The 24,695-nt window shown below is 40.5% G+C and overlaps 1 protein-coding gene across 7 annotated transcripts in view; it reads right to left on the bottom strand.

The window, feature by feature from the left end:
• The window catches only part of gpatch2 (G patch domain containing 2), a 282,543-nt gene that overhangs the window by 77,185 nt on the left and 180,663 nt on the right, over positions 1 to 24,695 (bottom strand). For all 7 annotated transcript variants that reach the window (XM_073050815.1, XM_073050812.1, XM_073050810.1 and 4 more), the window contains 3 exons: positions 20,889 to 20,956; positions 11,436 to 11,475; positions 10,459 to 10,529 (listed from right to left, as the gene is read on the bottom strand). In XM_073050815.1, coding sequence (XP_072906916.1) covers positions 10,459 to 10,529; positions 11,436 to 11,475; positions 20,889 to 20,956 — 179 coding nt within the window. The remainder of the gene's footprint in view (positions 1 to 10,458; positions 10,530 to 11,435; positions 11,476 to 20,888; positions 20,957 to 24,695) is intronic.

Raw genomic sequence — 24,695 nt, 5'->3', positions numbered from 1 at the left:
GAACAGTGCACCACCACTCCAGAGTCAGCTAAATCTTTCTGAAGGTCTTTTGCAGTCAAACAGGGGTTTTGATTTGCCTTTCTAGCACTCCTACGAGCAGTTCTCTTGGTGTGATGTTGGACAGTGAAGCGCAGAAGATTTAAAAGGAACACAGTCTTATACAGCGGGGTGCGTCGTTTGCGGACAGCAGAGTGAGTCGGAAACAGAGTGAAGGCTTAAGGGCTTTGGCTCAACGGGCTTAGGCAGAAACAGGCGAGGCAAGGTAGGTTTAGTTTTCAATTTTTCCTGTTATTTGAGGAAAGGGGGAATTATGAGTGTGAGGGCAGCTTGTTGTTCTTCCTGTCAGATGTGGGAGGTCCTGGAGTCTCCTAAGGGACCGTGTTAGGGAACTGGAGCTGCAGCTCAATGACCTTCGTCTGGTCAGGGAGAGTGAGGAGTTGATAGAGAGGAGTTACAGGCAGTTGGTCACACCAGAGCCACGGGAGGCAGACATTGGGTCACGGTTAGGATAGGGAAGGGGAACAGTAAGGTATTAGAGAGTACCCCAGTGGTTGTACCCCTTGACAATAAGTACTCCTGTTTGAGTACTGTTGTGGGGGGGGGGGGGGGGGGCGGGACAGCCTACCTGGGGGAAGCAACAGTGGCCGTGCCTCTGGCACAGAGCTCAGGAGGGCAGGGAAAGGAAGAGGAAGGCAGTGGTACTGGGGACTCGATAGATAAGGAGGGTCAGATAAGCGATTCTGCGGACACAGTCAGGAGACCCGGATGGTAGTCAGGGTGCCAGGTGCCAGGGTCCGGGATGTTTCTGATCGCGTCCAAGATATCTGGAAGTGGGAGGGTGAGAAGCCAGAGGTCATGGTACATATAGGTACCAATGACATAGGTAGAAAAAGGGAAGAGGTCCTGAAAGGAGAATATAGGGAGTTAGGAAGGGAGTGGAAAAGAAGGACCGCAAAGGTAGTAATCTTAGGATTACTGCCTGTGCCACGCAACAGTGAGAGTAGGAATGGAATGAGGTGGAGGATAAATGCGTGGCTGAGGGATTGGAGCAAGGGGCAGGGATTCAAGTTTCTGGATCATTGGGACCTCTTTTACAAAAATGACGGGCTGCACTTGAATTCTAGGGGGACCAATATCCTGGCGGGGAGATTTGCTAAGGCTACTGGGGAGACTTGAAACTAGAATGGTTGGGGGGGTGGGAATCAAATTGAAGAACTAGGAGAGAGAAGTTTAGTTCACAAATAGAGAAAGCTTGTAGACAGTGTGTGAGGGAGGATAGGCAGGTGATAGAGAAGGGGAGCACTCAGACTGAAGATGTAGGGGAGAAGGAAGAAAAAGAAGATAGTAAAGTTGTTTGCACCGTTACGGATAAACAGAGAGAAAGAGGTGGAGAATTTCTTAAATGCATTTATTTTAAATCTAGAAGCATTGTAAGAAAGATGGAAGAGCTTAGAGCATGGATTGATACCTGGAAATATGATGTTGTAGCTATTAGTGAAACATAGTTGCAGGAGGGGTGTGATTGGCAACTAAATATTCCTGGATGGAATATGGAAGCCCATACTGTAAAAGGGCTGGATGGTTTGGAGTTCGTAAAATGTGTGCAAGGATAATTTTTTGCAGCAATACATAGAGATACCAACTAGAGAAGGGGCAGTGTTGGATCTCCTGTTAGGGAATGAGATAGGTCAGGTGACAGAGGTATGTGTTGGGAAGCATTTTCGGGTCCAGTGATCACAACGCCATTAGTTTCAATATAATTATGGAGAAGGATAGGTCGGGACCCAGGGTTGAGATTTTTGATTGGAGAAAGGCTAACTTTGAGGAGATGAGAAAGGATTTAGAAGGAGTGGATTGGGACAATTTGTTTTATGGGAAGGATGTAATAGAGAAATGGAGGTCATTTAAAGGTGAAATTTTGAGGGTACAGAATCTTTATGTTCCTGTTAGGTTGAAAGGAAAGGTTAAAAGTTTGAGAGAGCCATGGTTTTCAAGAGATATTGGAAACTTGGTTTGGAAAAAGAGAGAGATCCACAATAAATATAGGCAGCATGGAGTAAATGAGGTGCTCGAGGAATATAAAGAATGTAAAAAGAATCTTAAGAAAGAAATTAGAAAAGCTACAAGAAGATATGAGGTTGCTTTGGCAAGTAAGGTGAAAATAAATCCAAAGGGTTTCTACAGTTATATTAATAGCAAAAGGATAGTGAGAGATAAAATTGGTCCCTTAGAGGATCAGAGTGGATAGCTAACTGTGGAGCCAAAAGAGATGGGGGAGATTTTGAACGATTTCTTTTCTTCAGTATTCACTAAGGAGAAGGACATTGAATTGTGCAAGGTAAGGGAAACAAGTAGGGTAGTTATGGAAACTATGATGATTAAAGAAGAGGAAGTACTGGCACTTTAAAAAAATATAAAAGTGGTTAAGTCTCTGGGTCCTGACAGGATATTCCCTAGGACCTTGAGGGAAGTTTAAGGATAAAGGGGAAGCTTTTTAGGACCGAGATGAGGAAAAACGTCTTCACACAGAGAGTGGTGAATCTGTGGAATTCTCTGCCTCAGGAAACAGTTGAGGCCGGTTCACTGGCTATACTTAAGAGGAAGTTAGATATGGCCCTTGTGGCTAAAGGGATCAGGGGGTATGGAGAGAAAGCAGGTACAGGGTTCTGAGTTGGATGATCAGCCATGATCATACTGAATGGCGGTGCAGGCTCGAAGGGCCAAATGGCCTACTCCTGCACCTATTTTCTATGTTTCTATGTTTCTAATGTACATATAGCAGGGGCTCTGACTGAAATATTTCAAATGTCATTAGAAACGGGGATGGTGCTGGAGGATTGGCATATTGCTCATGTGGTTCCATTGTTTAAAAAGGGTTTTAAGAGTAAATCTAGCAATTATTGGCCTGTAAGTTTGATGTCAGTGGTGGGTAAATTAATGGAAAGTATTCTTAGAGATGGTAGAGATAATTATTTGGATGTGTTGGTGCGTGGCCTAGTGGGCAAGGCATCAGACTAGTAACCTGAAAGTCACTGGTTCGAGCCTCAACTGAGGCAGCGTGTTTGTGTCCTTGAGCAAGGCACTTAACAACACATTGCTCTGCGACGTCACTGGTGCCAAGCTGCATGGGTCCTAGTGCCCTTTCCTTGGACAACATCGGTGGCGTGGAGAGGGGAAGGCCTGCAGCTTGGGCAACTGCCGGTCTCCCATACAACCCTACCCAGGCCTGCGCCCTGGAAACTCCAGGCGCAGATCCATGGTCTCTCGAGACTGACGGATGCCACCACCATATAATTATTTGGATAGACAGGGTCTGATTAAGAACAGTCAACACATGGATTTGTGCGTTGAAGGTCATGTTTGACAAATCTTATTGAATTTTTTGAAGAGGTTACTAGGAAAGTTGACGAGGTTAAAGCAGTGGATGTTGTCTATATGGACCAGTAAGGACTTTGACAAGGTTCCGCATGGAAGGTTAGTTAGGAAGGTTCAATCATTAGGTATTAATATTTAAGTAGTAAAATGGATTCAACAGTGGCTGGATGGGAGATGCCAGAGAGTAGTGGTGGATAACTGTTTGTCAGGTTGGAGGCTGGTGACTAGTGGTGTGCCTCAGGGATCTGTACTTGGTCCAATGTTGTTTGTCATATTTATTAATGATCTGGATGATGATGTGGTAAATTGGATTAGTAAGTATGCAGATGACACTAAGATAAGAGGTGTTGTGGATAATGAAGTAGGTTTTCGAAGCTTGCAGAGAGATTTAGGCCAGTTAGAAGAGTGGGCTGAAAGATGGTAGGTGGAGTTTAATGCTGATAAGTGCTACATTTTGGTAGGACTAATCAAAATAGGGCAAACATGGTAAATGGTAGGGCATTGAAGAATGCAGTAGAACAGAGTGATCTAGGAATAATGGTGCATAGTTCCCTGAAGGTGGATTCTCATATGGATAGGGTGGTGAAGAAAGCTTTTGGTATGTTGGCCTTTATAAATCAGAGCATTGAGTATAGGAGTTGGGATGTAATGTTAAAATTGTACAAGGCATTGGTGAGGCCAAATTTGGAGTATTGTGTACAGTTCTGGTCAATGAATTATAGGAAAGATGTCAACAAAATAGAGAGAGTACAGAGGAGATTTACTAGAATGTTACCTAAGTTACAGAGAAAGGTTGAACAAGTTAGGTCTTTATTCTTTGGAGCGTAGAAGGTTGAGGGGGGGACTTGATAGAGCTATTTAAAATTATGAGGGAGATAGATAGAGTTGACGTGGATAGGCTTTTTCCATTGAAAGTAGGGGAGATTCAAACAAGAGGACATGAGTTGAGAGTTAAGGGGCAAAAGTTTAGGGGTAACACGAGGTGGAACTTCTTTACTCGGAGAGTGGTAGCTGTGTGGAATGAGCTTCCAGTAGAAGTGGTAGAGGCAGGTTCGATATTGTCATTTAAAAAAAATGGATAGGTATATGGACAGGAAAGGAATGGAGGGTTATGGGTGAGTGCAGGTCGGTGGGAGTAGGTGAGAGTAAGCGTTTGGCATGAACTAGAAGGGCCAAGATGGCCTGTTTCCGTGCTGTAATAGTTATATGGTTAATATTTTTCTTGGTCAAGACCTCAGCTTGACCTCCACCATTCCTGTTAACTGCCATTTCTTAATTACATTATGAACCAAGGAAACAGCCACCTGAAAATGCTTTGCTATCTTCTTATAGCTTTCTCCTGCTTTGTGGGCATCTTTATTTTAATTTTCAGAGTGCTAGGCAGCTGCTTAGAGGAGCCCATGGCTGCTGATTGTTGGGACAAGGTTTGAGGAGCCAGGGTATTGATAAAGCTTTGAAATTTGCATCACCTGGCCTTTCCTAATGATGACTGTGAACAAGCCATAGCCCTAACAAGCTAATTAAGGTCTGAGACCTTGGTAAAAGTTATCCGAGAGCTCAAATCTCTCAGGGCATCCAAACTCTTGCATGGTGCTCCTTTCCTTTTTTTCACTCTAAACTTGTAGAAAACAAAAATAATACACTAATCTTGCTTAAAATGTTGAAAATGTTTCATCTTTAACTTTATGACTTCTGGAGATCAGTTCATCTTCTACTCACTTAACTATTCACAATGACCGGGGTGCCCAAACTTTTGCATGCCACTGTAACTGATAAGCCAATTCTGTATAAAAATACCAGTTTTCTGTTCTGACTTCAGAACAGTGTGGGCGACAGGGGCCCATGTTGTTCTGTCTGTGCACATGTAAAGTTAAAGGAATACCTCAGTCATGAGTGCTGAGCCCAGTTATTTTAGTTACTTTATTTTATTACCTGCAATGACAGTTACTTGATGGTTCCACCGAGTTGGCTAACCCTTCGCTTTGTTATACAGGAAAAAGGAATTCAGCCCTGGTAGCTGATCAGTCCTAAATCCTAGGCTGCTCATATTTAAACAAGGGACTGAGTCTGCTGCAGGTACTCAAATTTTCTCCTGTGTGGAGCAGTTAAGGTACAAGATGTTGCTGTGGTTCTGGTTGGAGTCCCACATGAGGTAAAAACACAGAAAGAAAGAAAAACAGTATCTATCTGTGTTTGAAAAAAAACAATTAGTATCAGAGTCTGAGGATGAACTAGGTGTCTTCCTGGACCTCTGCCTTCACTAGGTATGGTTTCAATAAAGCCCACACCGTGACGCCCCTTGAGCACTTGCTGAAGCCAGCGTCAGCCAACGCCCTGCAATAGACAGCACTATGGGAGACAGGAGGTGGAGCGGTGCCGAGGGTATGAGCAAAACATTGATTTTAAATTTACCTCAAACTAATCCAGTAGGAGCTCTAGGAAAATGTTTCCCTTGCCTTGTAGATTGACATAAAAAACAGAGTCAGCCAGGAGACAATGATATTAATGGGTATGTAGAAAGTGTGTGTAAATGTTTTTAATAGTATCCAGATTAACTCTACAAGTGGGAACACACATCTTAATAAATGTTAGTGTAAATAAGTTGCAACCTACAGTACTATGCAAACATATTAGGTGTATGTGTGTATATTATATCTATATAGCTAGAGAGCCGAAAACTTTTAAGCAGTACTGTATTTGTCAACATGGAGCAGAGAGTGAGTTGTAAGTCTGGCGGGAGCAAAGGATGTTGGGAATGGTGAGGGTGGTGCACTGCAGGAGGGATGTAGAACAGGTGACAAAGGAGACACAGGGTACAGCCTTGTGACACCAGACAAGGTCATTTAATTCCAAACAATTGGTTTATTGATCAATTCAGAATGTCTTTGTTGCTTCATGTTCCCTTCCCCTTTTCCCAACCATGATTCCTCTCTCCTTGACCCCTCCCACTCTCACTCCACAAGAGACTCGTATCAGAATTATTGCCCACATATACCATAAACTTTTTTTTTGCAGCAACAGCATAGTGCAATACATAAAATTACTACAATACTGTGCAAATGTCTTAGACACCATATACATGTGCCCCAAAATTGTGCACAGTACTGCAGGTTAAAGGAAAACATATACTGTTACTTGGGTGAGATGAGAGCATTAAAGTAAAATTGTCAGTGTTTTACAATGTTGCCAAAAGCAATTACAGCATCAAGGGATTAAAGCTGTTAAGGGGAATGGGGACAATACTTCTGTGAGACTTCCTGGGCTGCTCCACGATAGCCTCTGGGCAAGATTGTACATTGTTTTAAAGGTACTGCGATAACTAGCCTATAAATTTGAAAGTTGTTTTAACTTATAGCTTTGTTTTATATTTAACGAAATTCACTAGTGAGCAAAATCTGGCTAATCATTTGATGATGACCAGATCAAAATTTCACTGTAATTCTCGTGTTTTATATTACCTGCTTTATATACATATGGCTCATGTGACGCACTTATGACACGTAATTTTTGTTTTTGTTAGATAGTACTATTCTAAATGTACGGGTTTTACAGTTCTTTGATCCAACCAACATGGAAATGGGACTGTGGACAGTGAGGGAGCAAACATGACGATTGATGTCTGTGAGGGATATATTTTTGTTTGTGAACAGCCTGGTCACTGAGCTCAAAGATGTTCTCAGGCCAAGGCAGCTTTGATAACAGTTTCCACCTCCACTGCCACCAGCACTAAAGACTATATTGTTTACACTAAATAATCCATTTCTGAACTGTCCTTAAGAATTTGTACGAGTTAAAATCTGTCCATTGCAAAAAGCCACCTGATGTAAGCCCCCATACAATTTTGCTTTGCCCGCTTTTCCTTCCAATCTGATACAGAATAAAAATTAGAGAAATATTTTAGTGGTCGGGACTTATAACAGCTTAGGTATCACAGCTACATTCTCTGCTGTGCACTCTCAATCTTACAGGGAAGCTGAAAGACAGACTGAAGCCCTGAAATGCAGGTCAGCTAAATTGTGCAACCAGACTGTGCTAAAATTGCCAGAGGCACTTCCACTGGCCTCATGACAATGCGCTGCACTCCAAGCTGCATAACAGGCCTAACTCCGCATGAGACAGTTTCGGGACATCCCATGTGCTTGCCACTTACCCCTCCCTTTTTAATTAAACAAATCAACATCATCATATTATGAGTGACAGCATGTTGCAGTATTGTATAGCACTAACATAAAATCTTAAAGGTTCCCACCAACAGGCATTTGAAGCCCAGAAGATCATGCTGACTGCAGTGTCAGACCTACCAGCTGGGAGATTGGGTACTGGCAAGAGCCTACCGACAAAAGAGCTCTCTGGAGCCCTGCAGTGAAGGTCTATTCAAAGGTTCAAAAGTTCATTTATTATCAAAGTATACGACCTGAAATTCTTTTTCTCTGGGTGGCCGTGAAACCAAAAACAAAAGAAAAACAGCACAATCATCAACCCCCAAAAAGCCCCGTCTCCCGCACAAAAAAAACCCGAACAAAACGGAAGAGGCACGTCAACTCCCAAATCTCCTCCTCCGTACAATAAAAAAAGACTGGTCGAAAAACACAGAATAAACTATAAGACTAAAAAAAGTCTGTAGTCCAAGTCTACATCCAAAATGCAGAAATCTGGGCAATACTCTCTGGGCACAACAGCAGACATTTCCCTCTTCAAGGCAGTGCTATCAAAAGACAAGCAGCTGGTGCGCACTGTCTATGCTCATCTCAATGCTTCAGTCTCCCTTGTTGCAATGGCTTGTGCCCCGTCCCTCATCCTTCTTGCTGCAAACCTCATGCACACTGCCTCTGCCGCCTGGAATTCTCTCGGAGATTGCAGAGTGCTGGAGCACCCAGATGATCTCCAAGCAGCAAATCGCAGGCTCCAGCAGTTCCAGAATCACATCCAAGATGAAAAACAAACATAAAACATATAAAAGTGAAATAAATGGTTTCATGATCTATCAAGGAGATGTTGACTGAAGGAACATTGTACGCAGGGGCCAACTTGTCTGGAAGGGTATACCAAGTGTGGCTGACCACAATAACTGCTTTAAAGGTCCACGAAAAGCCAATGTGGGTACACACCTCACACATTAAGCCAGGGAACACATGGCCAGAAGAACCCTGATGATAAGGACTGATGGATTAAACTCTTCATCTTTGCTATTTGCCATCCTTAGTAACCAATATGCCTTATACATTTTGGGTAATCTGGACATCTATTTTCTGCTTTAAAGCAGATATATCCCATGACACTAATGCTGCTAATACTTTTTTTTTGCTAGTTATGAATATGGGTCACTTACTAACCAGTCAGGTTGTTGGGTGTGCTCTGGAGAACATTCGGAAGGTGAATTTTCAATACATTTATACACCTGGATCATAGGGAGTTTGATTCCATGTTTTACCTCAGTAACAAAACTAAAACTGTAAAGGGAGAACGGGAATATGTGGCTCATAGGAATGATTCATTCCAATGCCAACTGCTTTGAGGGTTGTTTTCCACCTATTAGAACAATTGCATAACCCATTTGCTCCATTGTTGCTTCAAGGGGATAGGAGTGAAATATGTTACTGTATCCATCAAGGGATAGCACATGGCTGGCTGTTGTAGGGCATCTTTTGGAGTTATGGAATATAGCAAATATTAATTTCAACAGCAACCAGTCTTCAGATCTGAATGTGGATTGTTGATTGAGTTAAAATGTAGCTCAGGAGCGAATCGCTAGGCAGCATGTTCAAGACTTGGAATGATTCACCGAGGCAAGGCCCAGTTCTTAAAGCAAAGTAAATCTGCTGTTTGGACAACTTAAATGCTGGCTCACATAGACTGGAAATGCAGGGTGTCAAGAGCTGGGTGAGGTTAGATAGCTGTGGGCGCTGAGCCAATTTGAAGAGGTCAAAATCGACTCCTTCCGCAGTGAAAGCATGGCCCGGAAGGATTTGCCAGAACTGGGGAGATCTTAGTGCGAGGTTTGGACAATTTAAACACCACCCCAGATAGTCTGGGGGCTTCTTCTCCTTGACGCTAAGGGTGTGAGACTGCATCTGGCTGCTGTGCTTTGTGTTTGTAAACCTTGCAGCAATTTGCCCTGCTGATATGAAGAACTGAATACCGAGGCTTTGGGCCTACTCTGGAGATTTGGATCTAAGGACTTAATTTCTTTGGAATGCTGCTGTTGTTGCTCGCTTCTACTGTTTATATGACTTGTTTTGTGTTTTTCTTCTTTCCTTGTGGGCACTGTGGGGGGGGGGGAGGTTAGTCTAGTTTTAAAATTGGGTTGTTTTCAGTTCCTTGCTTTGCAGTTGCCTGTAAGCACACAAATCTCAAAGTTGTATAATTTATACATTCCTTGATAATAAATGCACTTTGAATTTTTAAGAACAATGGTGTTCCTGGAGTTGTAGATTGGGGTTGATTGCAAATCAGGAAAAACTCCATTGACCTGAGATGTCTGCATATGCATGAATGCAGGGTGAGATTAACATTCATTTTGGGTGTCTGGAGTGATGGTGCGAAGATCTAGGTGTTTGAAAATTACATGTAATTCAAAGGATTACATATATACATCGAAGGATACATTGTAACTATAGAATTGTCCTGCCATTACCTGTGATCTTTAGTATATAAAAATGTCATGTCATATTGGCTCAGGGAGCCTTTTCTTCTAACAGTGCCTCCAGTCTGATGCCTGCTTGTTTTGCTGAATAAAGACTTCTATATCCACCAGCTTCCGTGTCATATCAACATGGAAGCATAAGAGACTGCAGATGCTAGAATGCAAAAAGCTGGAGCAACTTACTGAGGCATACTATAAAATTCAGTGACGATTAAAACTTAACTAAGTGTTGTAATATGAAATGAAATTTTCAGGTTCATATACTTCCGAGTATATGAGCATATTCCCAGTACATTATGTACAAAAAAAACAGAGGTAAGAAATGTTAAATGCATATTAAACAACTTCATCTTCACCTAAAATCTCATACAAGAAATAATCTACTCAGTATAGCTTAACATACTGTATTACACAACAGTGAATGAAGTCAGCTATCTTACCTTGCAGATGTTTGTGATCCGTTGCTTTTTCTGGATGTTCTGTCTTTATGGACTTCTTGTTGGTATCCAAACTGAAGAAATATCATATATTCCTGGATGAAGCATGTGCTAATTGATGCATCACTTTAAGAGATACTGTTAAGTTGAGTGAAACTCATGTAAAAATATCATTTTCTGTCCAAACACATTTGTCACCATCATTTTACAGTTATTTTGTATTTACTTCTATAAAAGGCTCTTTTTAAACAATAAATACTGTTTTATGGAAATGGAAGTAACTTTAATTCACATTGAAAGAAATAGAATTTCTGAGCATCCCAACTGGGATAGAAGATGTATGGAAAGAATTAACTCTTTTCATAGATTTTACTCAACTTGCTGAGTAACATAACCAATTTTATGACAATTAAACAGTCTGCATTGTCCTAGTTGATTTCAAACTTTGCTGTACTTGAGGCTGCACTTACTCAGCCAAGCATTCCATCAGCTTCTAACCCATTGAGATTTCTGTTCAGCAGATTCAAAATAACTAAAATATTATCTTCAGCATTTTTTTTTTACATTTTTTCCCCAATTATTATTAAGCTGCCAAATGGGGACAAAAATAACCTTCAAAGGCTTTACCAGGATTTTAAAGAAAGTTTATATTGGACTTTCAGACAACTTAAGTCCCAGTGACAGTACAGAAATATTGTATTTTCCATTTGGAGAAAAATCATTTCCATAACTTAGACTAATTAAACCAAGGCAGGCTTTTACTTTCATAAAGAACCCATATTTTCATGAATGTCTTAAAATGCCACAGTTATGTCAATAAATCTATTCTATCCTGTTGGGTTGTGGAAAGCTGATTACAGACTGCTTTATTGCTGATAAGAAGATGGGGTGTTTTGTGGCAGCCAATTAATGTTTGAACATATGTTTTAAAATAAACTAGAATATGATCTCTATGTACACATGTGTAAACAGGTTTTTACCTGGCTGTGTTCCTCACTGGCTGTAGGGCAAAGCCAAAGGCTGTGGGAGAAAATGGATAGGTTTTAATAACACATGTAATTATGGGCATGTGCTATCACATGGCAGTCCAGTACGTGCATTTTGACATTAAGCAGCCACTGCAATAGTGCTACTTTGGGTTATACTGTTATATTCTGTTATTTAATGGTACATTTTATAGAACATTTAAAGGTACTCACCAACTCTTTTTATGATTTGAGTGCAAACAAGCAGTCAGCTTGAAAATTTCCACAGCCAAGGTGGTTGTGTAACACTACAAACACTAAAGTTAAATAGCTTTTCAGGCACCCAAACAGTTTTTTCGTTTTGGATTTCAAGAGCAGAAAACATAATTTTACTTGAACAACAAGAACCGACTTATATGCTGGCAAGTCTGCTCTGGATTTGTTTTCAAAACACATTGTCGAAATAACCAGTGAAAGAACAGTTTCATAGACGTTAAGAGCAATGGATCAGGAAGTCCCTGGAGAAACCATACTCTGCCACCCAGAGCGCAGTATTGGGTCCCTTGCTTTGTGCTGGCTTTCTAAAGGAGTGATCAACTCAGCCCTTTCTCTGTCCTCTCATAATCTCATAATGTTATCTTTTTAGACTATTGATCCAATTCTGTTTTTAAAACTATTATGGTTCCCACATTCAATTGAATGTGAAAAGTAAATAGGAATATTCTGTATTCATTATAAAAGTAAGAAATTGAATAATGTCAATGCCTAAGCATGAATAGTGGCCATAGGTGACCTTGACTCATTAAGTATTATACATGTCAATAATACTTTCAATAACTAAAATCAAACCACTAACAGTGTTTATTTAACTTAACATTTATAGATTACATTGTTGGGGGTAGTTTAAAGGCTCTTTAACGAGTTTGAAATGTCAGGCAGAAATAGAAAACAGAAATGAGAGAGGCATGTAACATGGTTAATATATAGTCATTAAAAAGAAATTTGATTTTCATTTACCGTAGATTCCGGACTACAGAGCGCACCTGATTTTTAGCCGCTGGCACTAATTTTAGAAATAAAATCATTTTTTTAAATGTAAAGGCCGCACCGGATTTTAGGCCGCACCGGATTTTCGGCCGCAGGTGTCCCACGTTGTAATATGAGATATTTACACAGAAAGATATTACACGTGAGGATTTTTTTAACTTTTAATTAAATCCATATGGTAACAAAAACAAATACATATTGCAAATGCTTTTTTTCGAACCGTGCCCGTACGCGGCTACTTTTAAATATACGTTGCGTATACTTCTTTACTGAACAACATTCCAATATCTCCTAACGACTGGTAAAAAATATATATACTGCAGCCTACCAGGAAAAGTTATTGATACCTTTAACTTAAAAGCAGAGTTCGCTCGGATCCAAAGCCGCTCGCGTAATGCCGCTCCCCCCCTCCTTTCCGTTTCATCGCAAACGGCATTTAAAAGCAGATTTCGCTCAGATCCAAAGCCGCTCCGCCGCTCGACCCCCTCCTTTCCGTTTCATCGCAAACGGCATTTTCCCACAAGACGCCGCGAAACCGGGTGTGTCGTCATAGCATCCCGCGATGTAGTACAGAAAACAAATATAGTTTAAACTAAGAGGGTAGGTAGCACAATGCTTCGAGTGTTTTCCATGTTGATGAGGGTGAGTACAAATGACTGATTTACAATAATTTAATTGTGAAAGTGCGCTTGATTTATCGTACAATTTCATTGGACCTCTGTGAACTACTCATCAATTTTATTGGTCTACTGTTACGAGGCAAAATGTTTACGAGGCGGCATGAAAAAAAAAATGCATTAGCCGCTCCGGATTATTGGCCGCAAAGTTCAAAGCTGTTCAAAATGTGGGAAAAAAGTAGCGGCTTAAAATCCGGAATCTACGGTAGTTATTTGTGGAAATAAGTGTGGTGAACAAGGAATATAATCAGGATAGTTTTCTAGAACAGCATGTCAAGCAACCAAATGGTGCTCTAAATTTTCAATTTTATATTGCACAATATAGCATAGTTAATAAATCTTTGTAAAGGAAGTAACGTCAAGAGTTTTGTATCGAGTTAGTATCTAGGATATTTTCCCCCCAGAAAAAAAGCTAACTACATACTGTAGGTATAAGCAAAAAATGTCTCAGGTTAATTGGAAGCACAAGAGATCCTGCAAATGCTGGAAATCCGGAGAAGCACCAACAAAATGCTGGCAGAACTCAGCAGGTCAGCTAGTATCTATGGAAATGTATAAGCAGTTCAATGTTTCAGGTCAAGACTTTCCAACAGGACTGGAAAAGAAGGGGGAAGAAGCAGGATTAAGAAGGTGGTGGAGGGGGTGGATTATTAGAGGAAGGGAAGGAGGAGGGGTACCGGGGGGAGGTGATAAGCCGGTGAGGACAAGAGGTAAGAGGCCAGAATGAAAATAATGGAAGGGGGAGGGGGGAAAATGACCAGCAGTGGGAGAAATCAATGCTCATGCCTCACCCCATCTTCCTGCCACCTTAACAGGGATAGAGATCCTCTTGTCCTCACCACCATGAGTCTCCGCAACATCCTCCATTTTCAAGGAACCCTACCACTTAACACAGCTTTACCCCCTCACCCCATTCTCCACCTTCCACAGATGTGCAGAGGGTGAGGAAGTAATTGAAAGAAATTATTCCAGGCATAAGAGGCCTTTAGTTAGGTTGCAGAAGTTCAGCTATTTCTTTAAGGAATAGAGGAAGTTGAAAGATTTGACAGAAACATTTAAAATCATAAAATGTTTAGAGACAGTGCACAGAAGTATCTTTACCTATTCCCTCTATTCTCCACTTTCCACAGGGATAGCGCCCACTCCCCCACTAATCTCCCTCTTGGCACTTACCCCTGCGAGCAGCAGAAGTGCTACACCTGCCCATTCCCCTCCATTCAGGGGCCCAAATAGTCTTTCCAGGTAAGGCAGCATTTCACCTGTGAATCTGTTGGGGCCATCTATTTTATCCGGTACTGCTGGTGCAGCCTCCTTGACATCAGTAAGACCGACATAGACTGCGGTAACTGCTCTGCTGAGCACCTCAGCTCCATCTCCATGAAGTGGAATTTCCTGGTGGCCCACCATTTTAATTCCTATCTCCATTCCCTTCCCGGTCGGTCCATGGCCTCTTCTTCTACCATGATGACGCCACTTTCAGGTTGGAAGAGCAACACATCATATTCCATCTACAAACCCCATTTCCAGAAAAGTTGGGATATTTTCCAAAATGCAATAAAAACAAAAATCTGTGATATGTTAGTTCACGTGAACCTTTATTTAACTGACAAAAGTACAAAGAAAAGATTTTCAATAGTTTTACTGACCAACTTAATTGTATTTTGTAAATATACACAAATTTAGAATTTGATGGCTGTAACACACTCAACAAAAGTTGGGACAGAGGCATGTTTACCATTGTGTTACATCACCTTTCCTTTTAATAACACTTTTTAATCGTTTTGGAACTGAGGATACTAATTGTAGTAGATTTGCAATTGGAAATTTTGTCCATTCTTGCTTGATATAAGACTTAAGCTGCTCAACAGTCCGTGGTCTCCGTTGTCTGATTCTCCTCTTCATGATGCGCCATACATTTTCAATAGGTGATAGACCTGGACTGGCAGCAGGCCAGTCAAGCACATGCACTCTGTGTCTACAAAGCCACGCTGTTGTAGCCCATGCAGAATGTGGTCTGGCATTGTCCTGCTGAAATAAGCATGTATGTCCCGGGAAGAGACCTCGCCTTGATGGCAACATATGTCTCTCTAAAATCCTAATATACGCCTCAGAGTCAATGGTACCTTCACATACATGCAACTCACCCATGCCGTGGGCACTGATGCACCCCCATACCATCACAGATGCTGGCTTTTGCACCTTTTGCTGATAACAATCAGGATGGTCGTTTTCATCTTTGGCACGGAGAACTCGACGCCCATTTTTTCCGAAAACTAGCTGAAATGTGGACTCATCTGACCACAGCACACGGTTCCACAGCCTTTCAGTCCATCTGAGATGAGCTCGGGCCCAGAGAACTCACCAGCGTTTCTGCATAGAGTTGATGTATGGCTTCCTCCTTGCATAATAAAGTTTCAAGTTGCATTTCTGGATGCAGCGACGGATTGTGTTAAGTGACAATGGTTTTCTGAAGTACTCCTGAGCCCAGGTGGCTATAATTGTCACAGTAGCATGATGCTTTCTTAGGCAGTGCTGCCTGAGAGCTCGAAGATCACACGCATTCAACAGTGGTTTCCGACCTTGCACTGAGATGTCTCTGAATTCTCTGAATCTTTTCACAATATTATGTACTGTAGATGTTGAAAGACCTAAATTCTCTGTAATCTTGCGTTGGGAAATGTTCCATTTGAACTGACTAACAATTCTCTCACGAATTTTGGCCCAAAGGGGTGAGCCACGCCCCATCCTTGCTTGCAAAGACTGAGCCTTTGATGGACGCTACTTTTATACCCAGCCATGATACCTCACCTGCTACCAATTAGCCTGCTTAATGTGGAGTCTTCCAAACCGGTGTTACTTGAATATTCTGTGCACTTTTCAATCTTATTTTAACTCTGTCCCAACTTTTGTTGAGAGTGTTGCAGCCATCAAATTCTAAATTAGTGTATATTTTCAAAATACAATTAAGTTGGTCAGTAAAACTATTGAAAGTCTTTTCTTTGTACTTTTGTCAGTTAAATAAAGGTTCACGTGAATTAACATATCACAGATTTTTTTTTATTGCATTTTGGAAAATATCCCAACTTTTCTGGAAATGGGGTTTGTAGGTAGCCTCCAACCTGATGGCATTAACATTGATTTCTCTCAATTTTGCAAAGATATTTTCCCTCCACCTTCCCTCTTCTTCATTTTCTCACTTTTGCCTTTTACCTCTTCTCCTCACCTCCCCCTGGTGCCGCTCCTCTTGCCCTCTCTCCCATGATCTACTGTTTGTGGCCCTGTATAAGAGTGAGGGAGGAGGTGTAGGAACAAGTGTAGCACTTGTTCCGTTTGCAAGGATAAATACCAGGAGATCAGTGGGGAGGAATGAATGGACAAGGGAGTGGCATAGGGAGCGATCTCTGCGGAAAGCAGAAAGTTGGGGGGGGGGGGGGGGGAGGGAAGGATGGCCTTGGTGATGGGGGAAGTTACAGAGAATTATGTGCTGTAAGTTGGTGGGGTGGTAAATGAGGACAAGAGGAACCCTATCCTTGGTGGGGTGGCAGGTGGATGTGATGAGGGCAGACATACAGGCAGTGTTGATAGTGGAGGAAGGAAAGCTGTTTTCTTTGAAGGAGGAAATCTCATTAGTTGAATGAAAAGCCTCATTGAGGGAGGAAATACGGTGGAGACGGAGGAATTGAGAGAAGGAATGGCATTTTTACATGTGGCAGGGTGGGACGAGGTACAGTGCAGGTAGCTGTCAGAATCAGTGGGTTTATAAAAGTTATCAGTAGATAAACTGTCTCTAGAGATAGAGACAGAGAGATTGAGAAAGGGGAGGCAGGTGTCTTAAATGGACCTGGTAAATTTGAGGATAGGGAAGAAGCTGAAGGCAAAGTTGATGAAGTCTCTGAGTTCGGCATGGGTTTAGTAAGTGGCACCAATGCAGTCATCCTGTATCATAGGAGAAGTGGGGGAGTGATACCGATATCGCTTGGAACACAGACTGTACCATGTAGCTGACAGACAGGCAGGCATAGCTGGGACCCATGCGAGTGCCCATGGGTATACTTGCCAAAGGAGAAATCATTGAGAGTGAAGGCCAGTTTTCCTCCAGACGGAGAAGTGAGACTAGTAGGGTCTGCTGTCCAGAAAGAAGTGGAGAGCTTTGAGGCCTTCCTGATGGTGGGGAGGGGGGGGGGGGGGAAGGTAGAGGTGTATAGGAACTGGACGTCCATAGTGAAAATGAGATGACCAGGGCCAGGAAACTTGCCGTTATTGAAAAGATTAAGGGTGTGAGAAGTGTAGACAGGGACTGAACTGGGGGGATAAAATAGAGCCAAGATATGCAGATATACACAGATGTAGGTAGGAAGGAACATCAATAGATGTTGTTTATTTGGATTTTCAGAAGCCCTTTGACAAGGTACTGCACATGAGGCTGCTTAAAAGATAAGAGCCCATGGTATTATAGAAAAGGTGCTAGCATGTATAGAAGATTAGCTGACTGGCAGGAGGCAAAGAGTGGGAATAAAGGGAGTCTTTTCTGGTTGCCTGATGGTGACCAGTAGTATGCCATAGGGGTTGGTGTTCAGACCACATTTACATGTTATATCTCAATGATTTGGATGAAGGAATTGATGGCTTTGTGGTCAAGTTTGTGGACAATACAAAGGTAGGTAGAGGGGCAGGCAGTGTTGAGGAAGCAGGGTGTTTTCAGAAGGATTTAGACAGATTTTGGGAATGGGCAAAGAGGTGGCAGGTGGAAAATAATGTAAGGGTGGTGCATGAAGGAATAAAGGCATGGACTTTTTTTTAAATCAAGAGAAAATTCAAAAATCAGAGATGCAGGACTTGTGAGTCCTTATGTAGGATTCCCTAAAGATTCACTTAACTTCACTTGCCTCATCATTGAAACATTCCCACAACCAATGGATTCACTTTTTCGTCATCTCAGGTTTTCTATACTTATTGCTTATTTATTTATATTACTTTTTTTCATTTTGCATTTGCACTATTAGTTGTCTTCTGCACGCTGGTTGTACACCCTCATTGAGAAGTCTTTTTTTGATTCTGTGATAGATACTACAATATAGATTTGTTCAGTATGCCCACAAGAAAATGAATCTCAGGATTGTATGTGGTGACATATATGTACTTAGATAATAAAGTTTACGTTGAACTTTAAAGGTTAACTTGCAGGTTGAGTCAGTGTAAGGGAGGTAAATGCAATGGTAGCATTCATTTTGAAAGAACCAAGGATGTAATGCTTAGGCTTTATAAGGCATTGGTCAGACTGCACTTGGAATATTATGAGCAGTTTGGGCACTTACCTAAGAAATGATGTGCTGGCATTGGAGGGGGTCCAGAGAAGTTTCACGAGAATGAGCCCAGGAATGAAAAGGTTATCATGCTGAGAGTTTGATAGCTCTGGGTCTATGCTTTCTGGAGTTTGGAAAAATGAGGGAGGATCTCACTGAAGCCCATTGAATATTGACAGGTCTGGATAGAGTGAATGTGAAGAGGAAGATTCCTATTGTGGGGAAGTCCTGACCAGAGGGCACAACTTCAGAATTGAGAGACATGCATTCAGAACAGAGATGAGGAAAAATTTCTTTAGCTGGAGAGTGGTGAATCTGCAAAATTCAGATTGCCACAGATGGCAGTGTAGGCAAAGTAACTAGGTATACTTATATTTAAGTTGGAGATTGATATGTTCTTGATTAATCAAGGTGTCAAAAGTTACGGGATGAAGGCAGGAAAATGGGTTTGAAAGGGATGATGGATCACCATGATGGAGTGGCAGAGCAGACTCGATTGTTCAAATAGCCTAATTCTGCTCCTAGGTCTTATAGTCTTAACATCTCCACCGCTCCCTCTCCCCATCTTCTTATTCTGGCTTCTTCCCCTTTTCTTTCCACTCCTGTAGTCTTGGCTTGAAATGTTGACTATTATTCCCTATAGGTGTTGCTTGCCCAACCTAAGCTAGTCTCATTTGCCTGTGTGTGACCTATATCTATTAAGTTTTTTCTGTCCATATGTCTGTCCAAATGTTTTTTAAACATTGTAATCTCTAACAGCTCACTTCATATACCCACAAATCTCAGTGTGAAAAATTTGCCCTTGAGATCCCCTCAACTCTGACTTTATATTTCAGCCCTCCAATACTGGCAATATACTGCTGTTTTCCTACTTGAAACCTGTATCTCTGGATTCCCTCTGTATCCAAGACTCTATTAATCTCTGCTTTGTATATACTTAATGACTGACCACCCCCTTTTCCCTCTGTGGCAGAGAATTTGAAGGATGTTTCACTCATCCTCAACAACGTTTCCTTTATTCTAGGACTGTGTCCCCAATCCCTGATATCCTCAGCGTGGGAAAGCTCTTCTTGTATTCAGCTTGACAAACCCTCGGAGAAATTCATTCATACACTTCAATGGGTTATCCTCTCATTCTGCTGAACTCCAGAAAATCTTGCACCCTGTCTGTCCTCGTGCCATAAACTTGTCATTCATGGAACCAATCTGTTGAAACTTCACTGCACTCATTGTAGCATTCTGCACTCAATATTGAATTTGACAAATTGAGGTAACTTGCTATCTCTGTTTCATTCAGAACTGGCCAGTTCTGCTATCTCCACCCATCTGCAATATTGCTTCAGGTTTCCTCTTTTTATTAGAACAACTCATTTTTTCACAGATTTTGTGTATGTTTTTTCACCATTATTCCTATTGATCAGATTTCAGCAGCAGTTTATCACCACAGTAATCTTAACCTCAGCCTATCAGAGAGATTACCTTTATCTAATTAACCTCCTCCCACCTTCTTTGTAGTTTAAAACTTGCATGTTTTCTCTTTTTCCCAGATTTGATGAAGGGCCTCTGACCATAAACACCATCTGTTTCTCTTTTCAAAGGTGCAGCCTAACCGGTTACATGTTTCCAGTTTTTTATTCTTTTACTTCAGCTTGCCATTTAGGATTGAGGCAAAATTATTATTCAGAGTAATGTAAATCTTCAAAATTGTTGATTTTTTTCAACGAACAGGGCCTTGGTATTGTTGGCAAGTTAAGCAATTTAATGTTCATTTCTAATTGCTCCAAGGTGTTAGCAAGTCCCATCTTTGAACTATTGCAATCCCCTTGCATTCCCACATTGGTTTTGGGTGCGAGAAGAGTTGTGGACTTTGGCTCAGCAAAGCATTTCTAAATCAGGATATTGTGCAATCTGGAAAGGTGTTAACTTGCAGCTGTATCTTTTGTAGTTCTTGATGGTGGAGGTCATGAATTTGAAAGGTGTTGCAGAAATAGTCTGAGTGACTAAATCACAAGATCCCAAGTTTGATTTCTGCATTGTGAAAAACTTGTTTATGACTGCTCTGACTCCTGATTTTATGGATAGCATTAATGACAACTTTCTGTTTAATTTAACTGTTTCAGGCAGACTGCAGAACATCTCCAGCAGTTTCCACTTTTACTGCAGATTTCCTTTTATTCTACTTTTCAAAACAGTTATCCTTATTGACCAAATTCAGAATTACTTATTTAACTATATACTTAATTTCAAAATGAGAAAGCAAACATTTGCATATTAACCAGATGACCACAGTTTCCCTTTCATTAATGTAATGCTTTGCTTACAACTGAAGTAACTACAGAGCAACATACTAATCCTGGATGTTGTTCACAAAAGAGGAAAAATATAATATAATCATGTGGCATTGGTAATGATGAGCAATCAATGATGTAAATTATACTCACTCCTGGTGATGGGGTTCCTGGGAAAACTGGACGAGACTCTCATTACTGCCAGGTTCATGGTTGTTAATCTGGAAAAAGAAGCAAGTTGCTGAGAAAGGTCTGTGATGTACTTCACACAGAGCTCTAACAATCTACGATCACCTGTGGAGAGACTACTTCTTAGTTACAGAGTTGAACATTTATTCTTGTAATGAGAAGTGCAAAAGTGTCTCAAACTACAGTGCTCTGTGGCTTCTTCTGAACTGGTCTAAAACTGAGTATCAGTTTCATGCAGTCACTTATTCTGACATGGAACATTGAGTAGTACACAACTGTGTAATATGGCAGTCAATCTATAACTGAGGCTATAAGCACTACATAACATTGTTTCAATAATTAACCACATGAAATAGTCCATAAGGGGTTTCAACAACATCAGCCTTTAGGTAACCATTAGCCTTACAGCTATTAGAGACACATCACAAATACACACTCATAGAACCTGTTGTGACTTACGAATAACAGTTTTTAAGGCTTCATTTTGCATGTGTGGGAGCAGTACATGATAGCTCAATTTTCACAAACATTTATTTTTAAGTAGAATGACAAAGACAAAAATTCTAATAGTATCAGTAAACCAATGCTGAGTTTTATTACAAACAAGAGAAAATCTGCACATGCTGGAAATCCAAGCAATGCACACTAAATATTGGAGGAACTCAACAAGCTAGGTGGTATCTATGGATAAGAGTGAACAGTTCACGTTTCAGGCCGAGACCCTTCATCAGAATGGGTTCTGATGAAGGGTTTCAGCCCCAAATCTCGGCCCTCCAAAGGCGAGCGGAGCTCTTAGACCAAGCCCTTGGCGTGCCGAACAACGGCCATTCATGAAACCCTGACAGCAGGTCCAATTCCTGCAAAGAACCATAGTCAGTGTGTAACTGCAGGTCAGGGTCTTCAAAAGAACCCTGAAAGGGAAAAATAAAGATATCAAAGATGGAAAGCTGTTTCCGAAGATGCAAGCAAAGGAGGCGCCGTAAGGCACCATTAATCCTCTTAAACTCCTCCCTAGTTTTGTTTGATCCTAACCTTACATGCTATTTATGCACAATCTACTGACAACTACATGGGTTTCCCTGAGTGCTCTGGTATCATCTTGTATTTACTTAGAGATACAGTATGACACGGGCACTTCTGGCCCCACGAGCCACATCACCCAGCAGCCCCTGAGAACCCCGATTTAGGTTACAGAGAAGTAAGGGAAGGAGTAGGTCGGGTGGGATTATTTCAAGACCCAGCATAGACTTCATGGGCTGAACAGTCTCTTTCCATGTTGTATGAAAAAATGAGAATTCAATTACTCTGTTTTTGCATATACATAAGAACTCTTTTTATTCAACAAAGTACAGTGAAGGCCCAATCATTAACAATGAAATTTAATTCCAGACCAATATTTTTTTATTCCTCAAAGCAAAGTGATTTTTATTTCATTAAATCCCTGGGGAACGCTAACATGTCGCAGCAAATTCAAGGCACAGTATCCTTTTAGGTTAGTCTTCCAAACACACTACTCAGACAAGTGAATTTCATTAAATCTCATGCAGATCATCAAATAACTATTAGCTAATGAACTGTAAGTGATGCAGAGTACAGATCTGACCGTTCCCTCTCACACAAATTAAAGAGAAAAACAAGTGAGTGTTCAATGAGGATTAAAATGGTCTGGTGAAATACCCTCTCTTATTGAAATGCAGCTCAATACATCAACTGGTGCAGCTGAGATTTGTTTTATGGTGGGGTGTTGGAGAAAAAATGATGTGATAAATTAATGTATTGTGTTTATAAAATCTACCAAGATTGTATGTAGACGTATTTTTATTTTAGCTGTAAACACTGCTATTGTTCAGCCAGGCAAATTAACAAACTCAGCATCTAAGTGCAGAATCTTTTCCCTGAAAAATAATCTGTATCACTTGATGATTATTCTTGGAATACATTACAGAGGATTACGGTTAATTGAGACATATTGGGACCAGTAAGTTTTGGCCTAATTAAGCGGCTGCCCCACTTAGCTGAAGTTTCACGGAAATGGTTGAAAAGGTATTAAAAACAAAGACAAACTATTGTCTAACTGAGAAAAAGATTATGTAGTTAAATGAAATATAGAATAAATTAGAACACTACCAAAACTACAACAGAACAGTACTATACAACTGTATATTAGTTCCTAATAGTTATCAGGGAAGAATTCATTCAGTGTAACATGGACGTGTTCTTTTGATTGCCTGTAGCAAATGCCTTGTGCAGATAGTGGACTACCTTCAGAGCTTTCAATTGATTGCATCCTCCAAATCTTCATTTTAATTGTAACATTCAAGATGATTATCGATACCTTCAAATTCTTTGTAGTTCCCAAATTGTTAAAGTAGTGAAATTGTTTCAATTTCACTCCTAACCATTTCTAGCATCTCCAAGCCTGAATACTTGAAACCGCTGAGCCAAACAGTTCTGAATTCACAAATGTGCAAGTGACGCCATTTAAAAATAGTTCGCTCTAAGCACATTGTAATGTCTAAAGACCACTCAATGTGCAAATGACTGATGTTAGTTAGAGAATGTTTGGCAACAGTCCTAAATAAATGAAGGGAAACCCGGCTATTTACTCAATTTGTTTTTGTTCTTCAAGAGTTGTCAACAATAAACATCTGCCCCAATTAACCGGAATCCAGAGTAATCCATTTTTTTAAAACACCAAAATGGCAACATGGAACAGTTTACATATGTTTCATGTTGAATTAGTTGTATTATCACACAACAATTGCGATGTTTTTATCTGGGTGCAATGTACAGAATGTGAAGAAGGGGAATTCTTTCTGCTTACAATGTAGACTGATTTCCCACATGGTATTAAGCATGTTCACTGCTGCATCATCAAAGAAGTATTTAACTTATGGAAAATACTTTTCAGTTGTATGACAAGAAAAAACTAACCAAATTACCATTTTGTCATCTACTATGCAATTAAACTTAATATGAATGTCACATCTGCAGTTAGAAAGAACCCTGTTTAGTATTCCCCTTGCAATGACAATTCTACCTTAAACTTTGCTTTTACCTTTGAGAGTATATATTTCAATTTGACTTCTTGATTACACACCAATGTTAAGCAATGTTATACAGATGATAAATTAAAATTATTGCATTGACTGCATTGTGAAATACAAATCCTGCTGACAGTTATTCAAGAGTTTTACACTAATCATTTGTACCATCATTGCTGATAACCCTAGTTGCTATTGTAGAAACATGCATAAAACATGCAGAATACTAGATTCTACTTTTTGTACTACTTGATGTAAATTTATAGTGATTAATCTTACAGGATTACAATACTTGACAAAATAGATCCTGGTGAATTCAAAATTTAGCACGGTATTATTTTATTGTAAAATTTTACTGGATTATCAACAATCCTATTTTCTAGTCCTACCAAGTCAACTATTCTGATAAATGAATTACGACATTTGGACAAGAAGCTACTATTTCACTTGCTGTCTGACATTTCAAGTCAGAAAAGCATGCCGGGTAAGTGAACTGTCAAGTGCGGCAAATGTTGACGAAAATGAAAAGTAGTCACTTGAAAATAAATAAGATCTAAAAAATAAATTAAAACCAGAAATCATTTGACTTACTCTCTATTCTACCACAATGTTTATAAGTGTAAATGCAATCATTATATGAAACTGTTAATGTTGTGCATGTTTATATTGTGCAAACAATAATACCTCATTACATCATTAATATTAAAGCAAATACTGCTACAATTAT

The sequence above is a fragment of the Hemitrygon akajei genome, chromosome 7 (assembly GCF_048418815.1).
Source record: "Hemitrygon akajei chromosome 7, sHemAka1.3, whole genome shotgun sequence".
NCBI classification, from domain to species: Eukaryota; Metazoa; Chordata; class Chondrichthyes; order Myliobatiformes; family Dasyatidae; genus Hemitrygon; species Hemitrygon akajei.
Note: the sequence above shows the minus strand (reverse complement) of the source record. Positions and strands in the feature narration are given on the sequence as shown.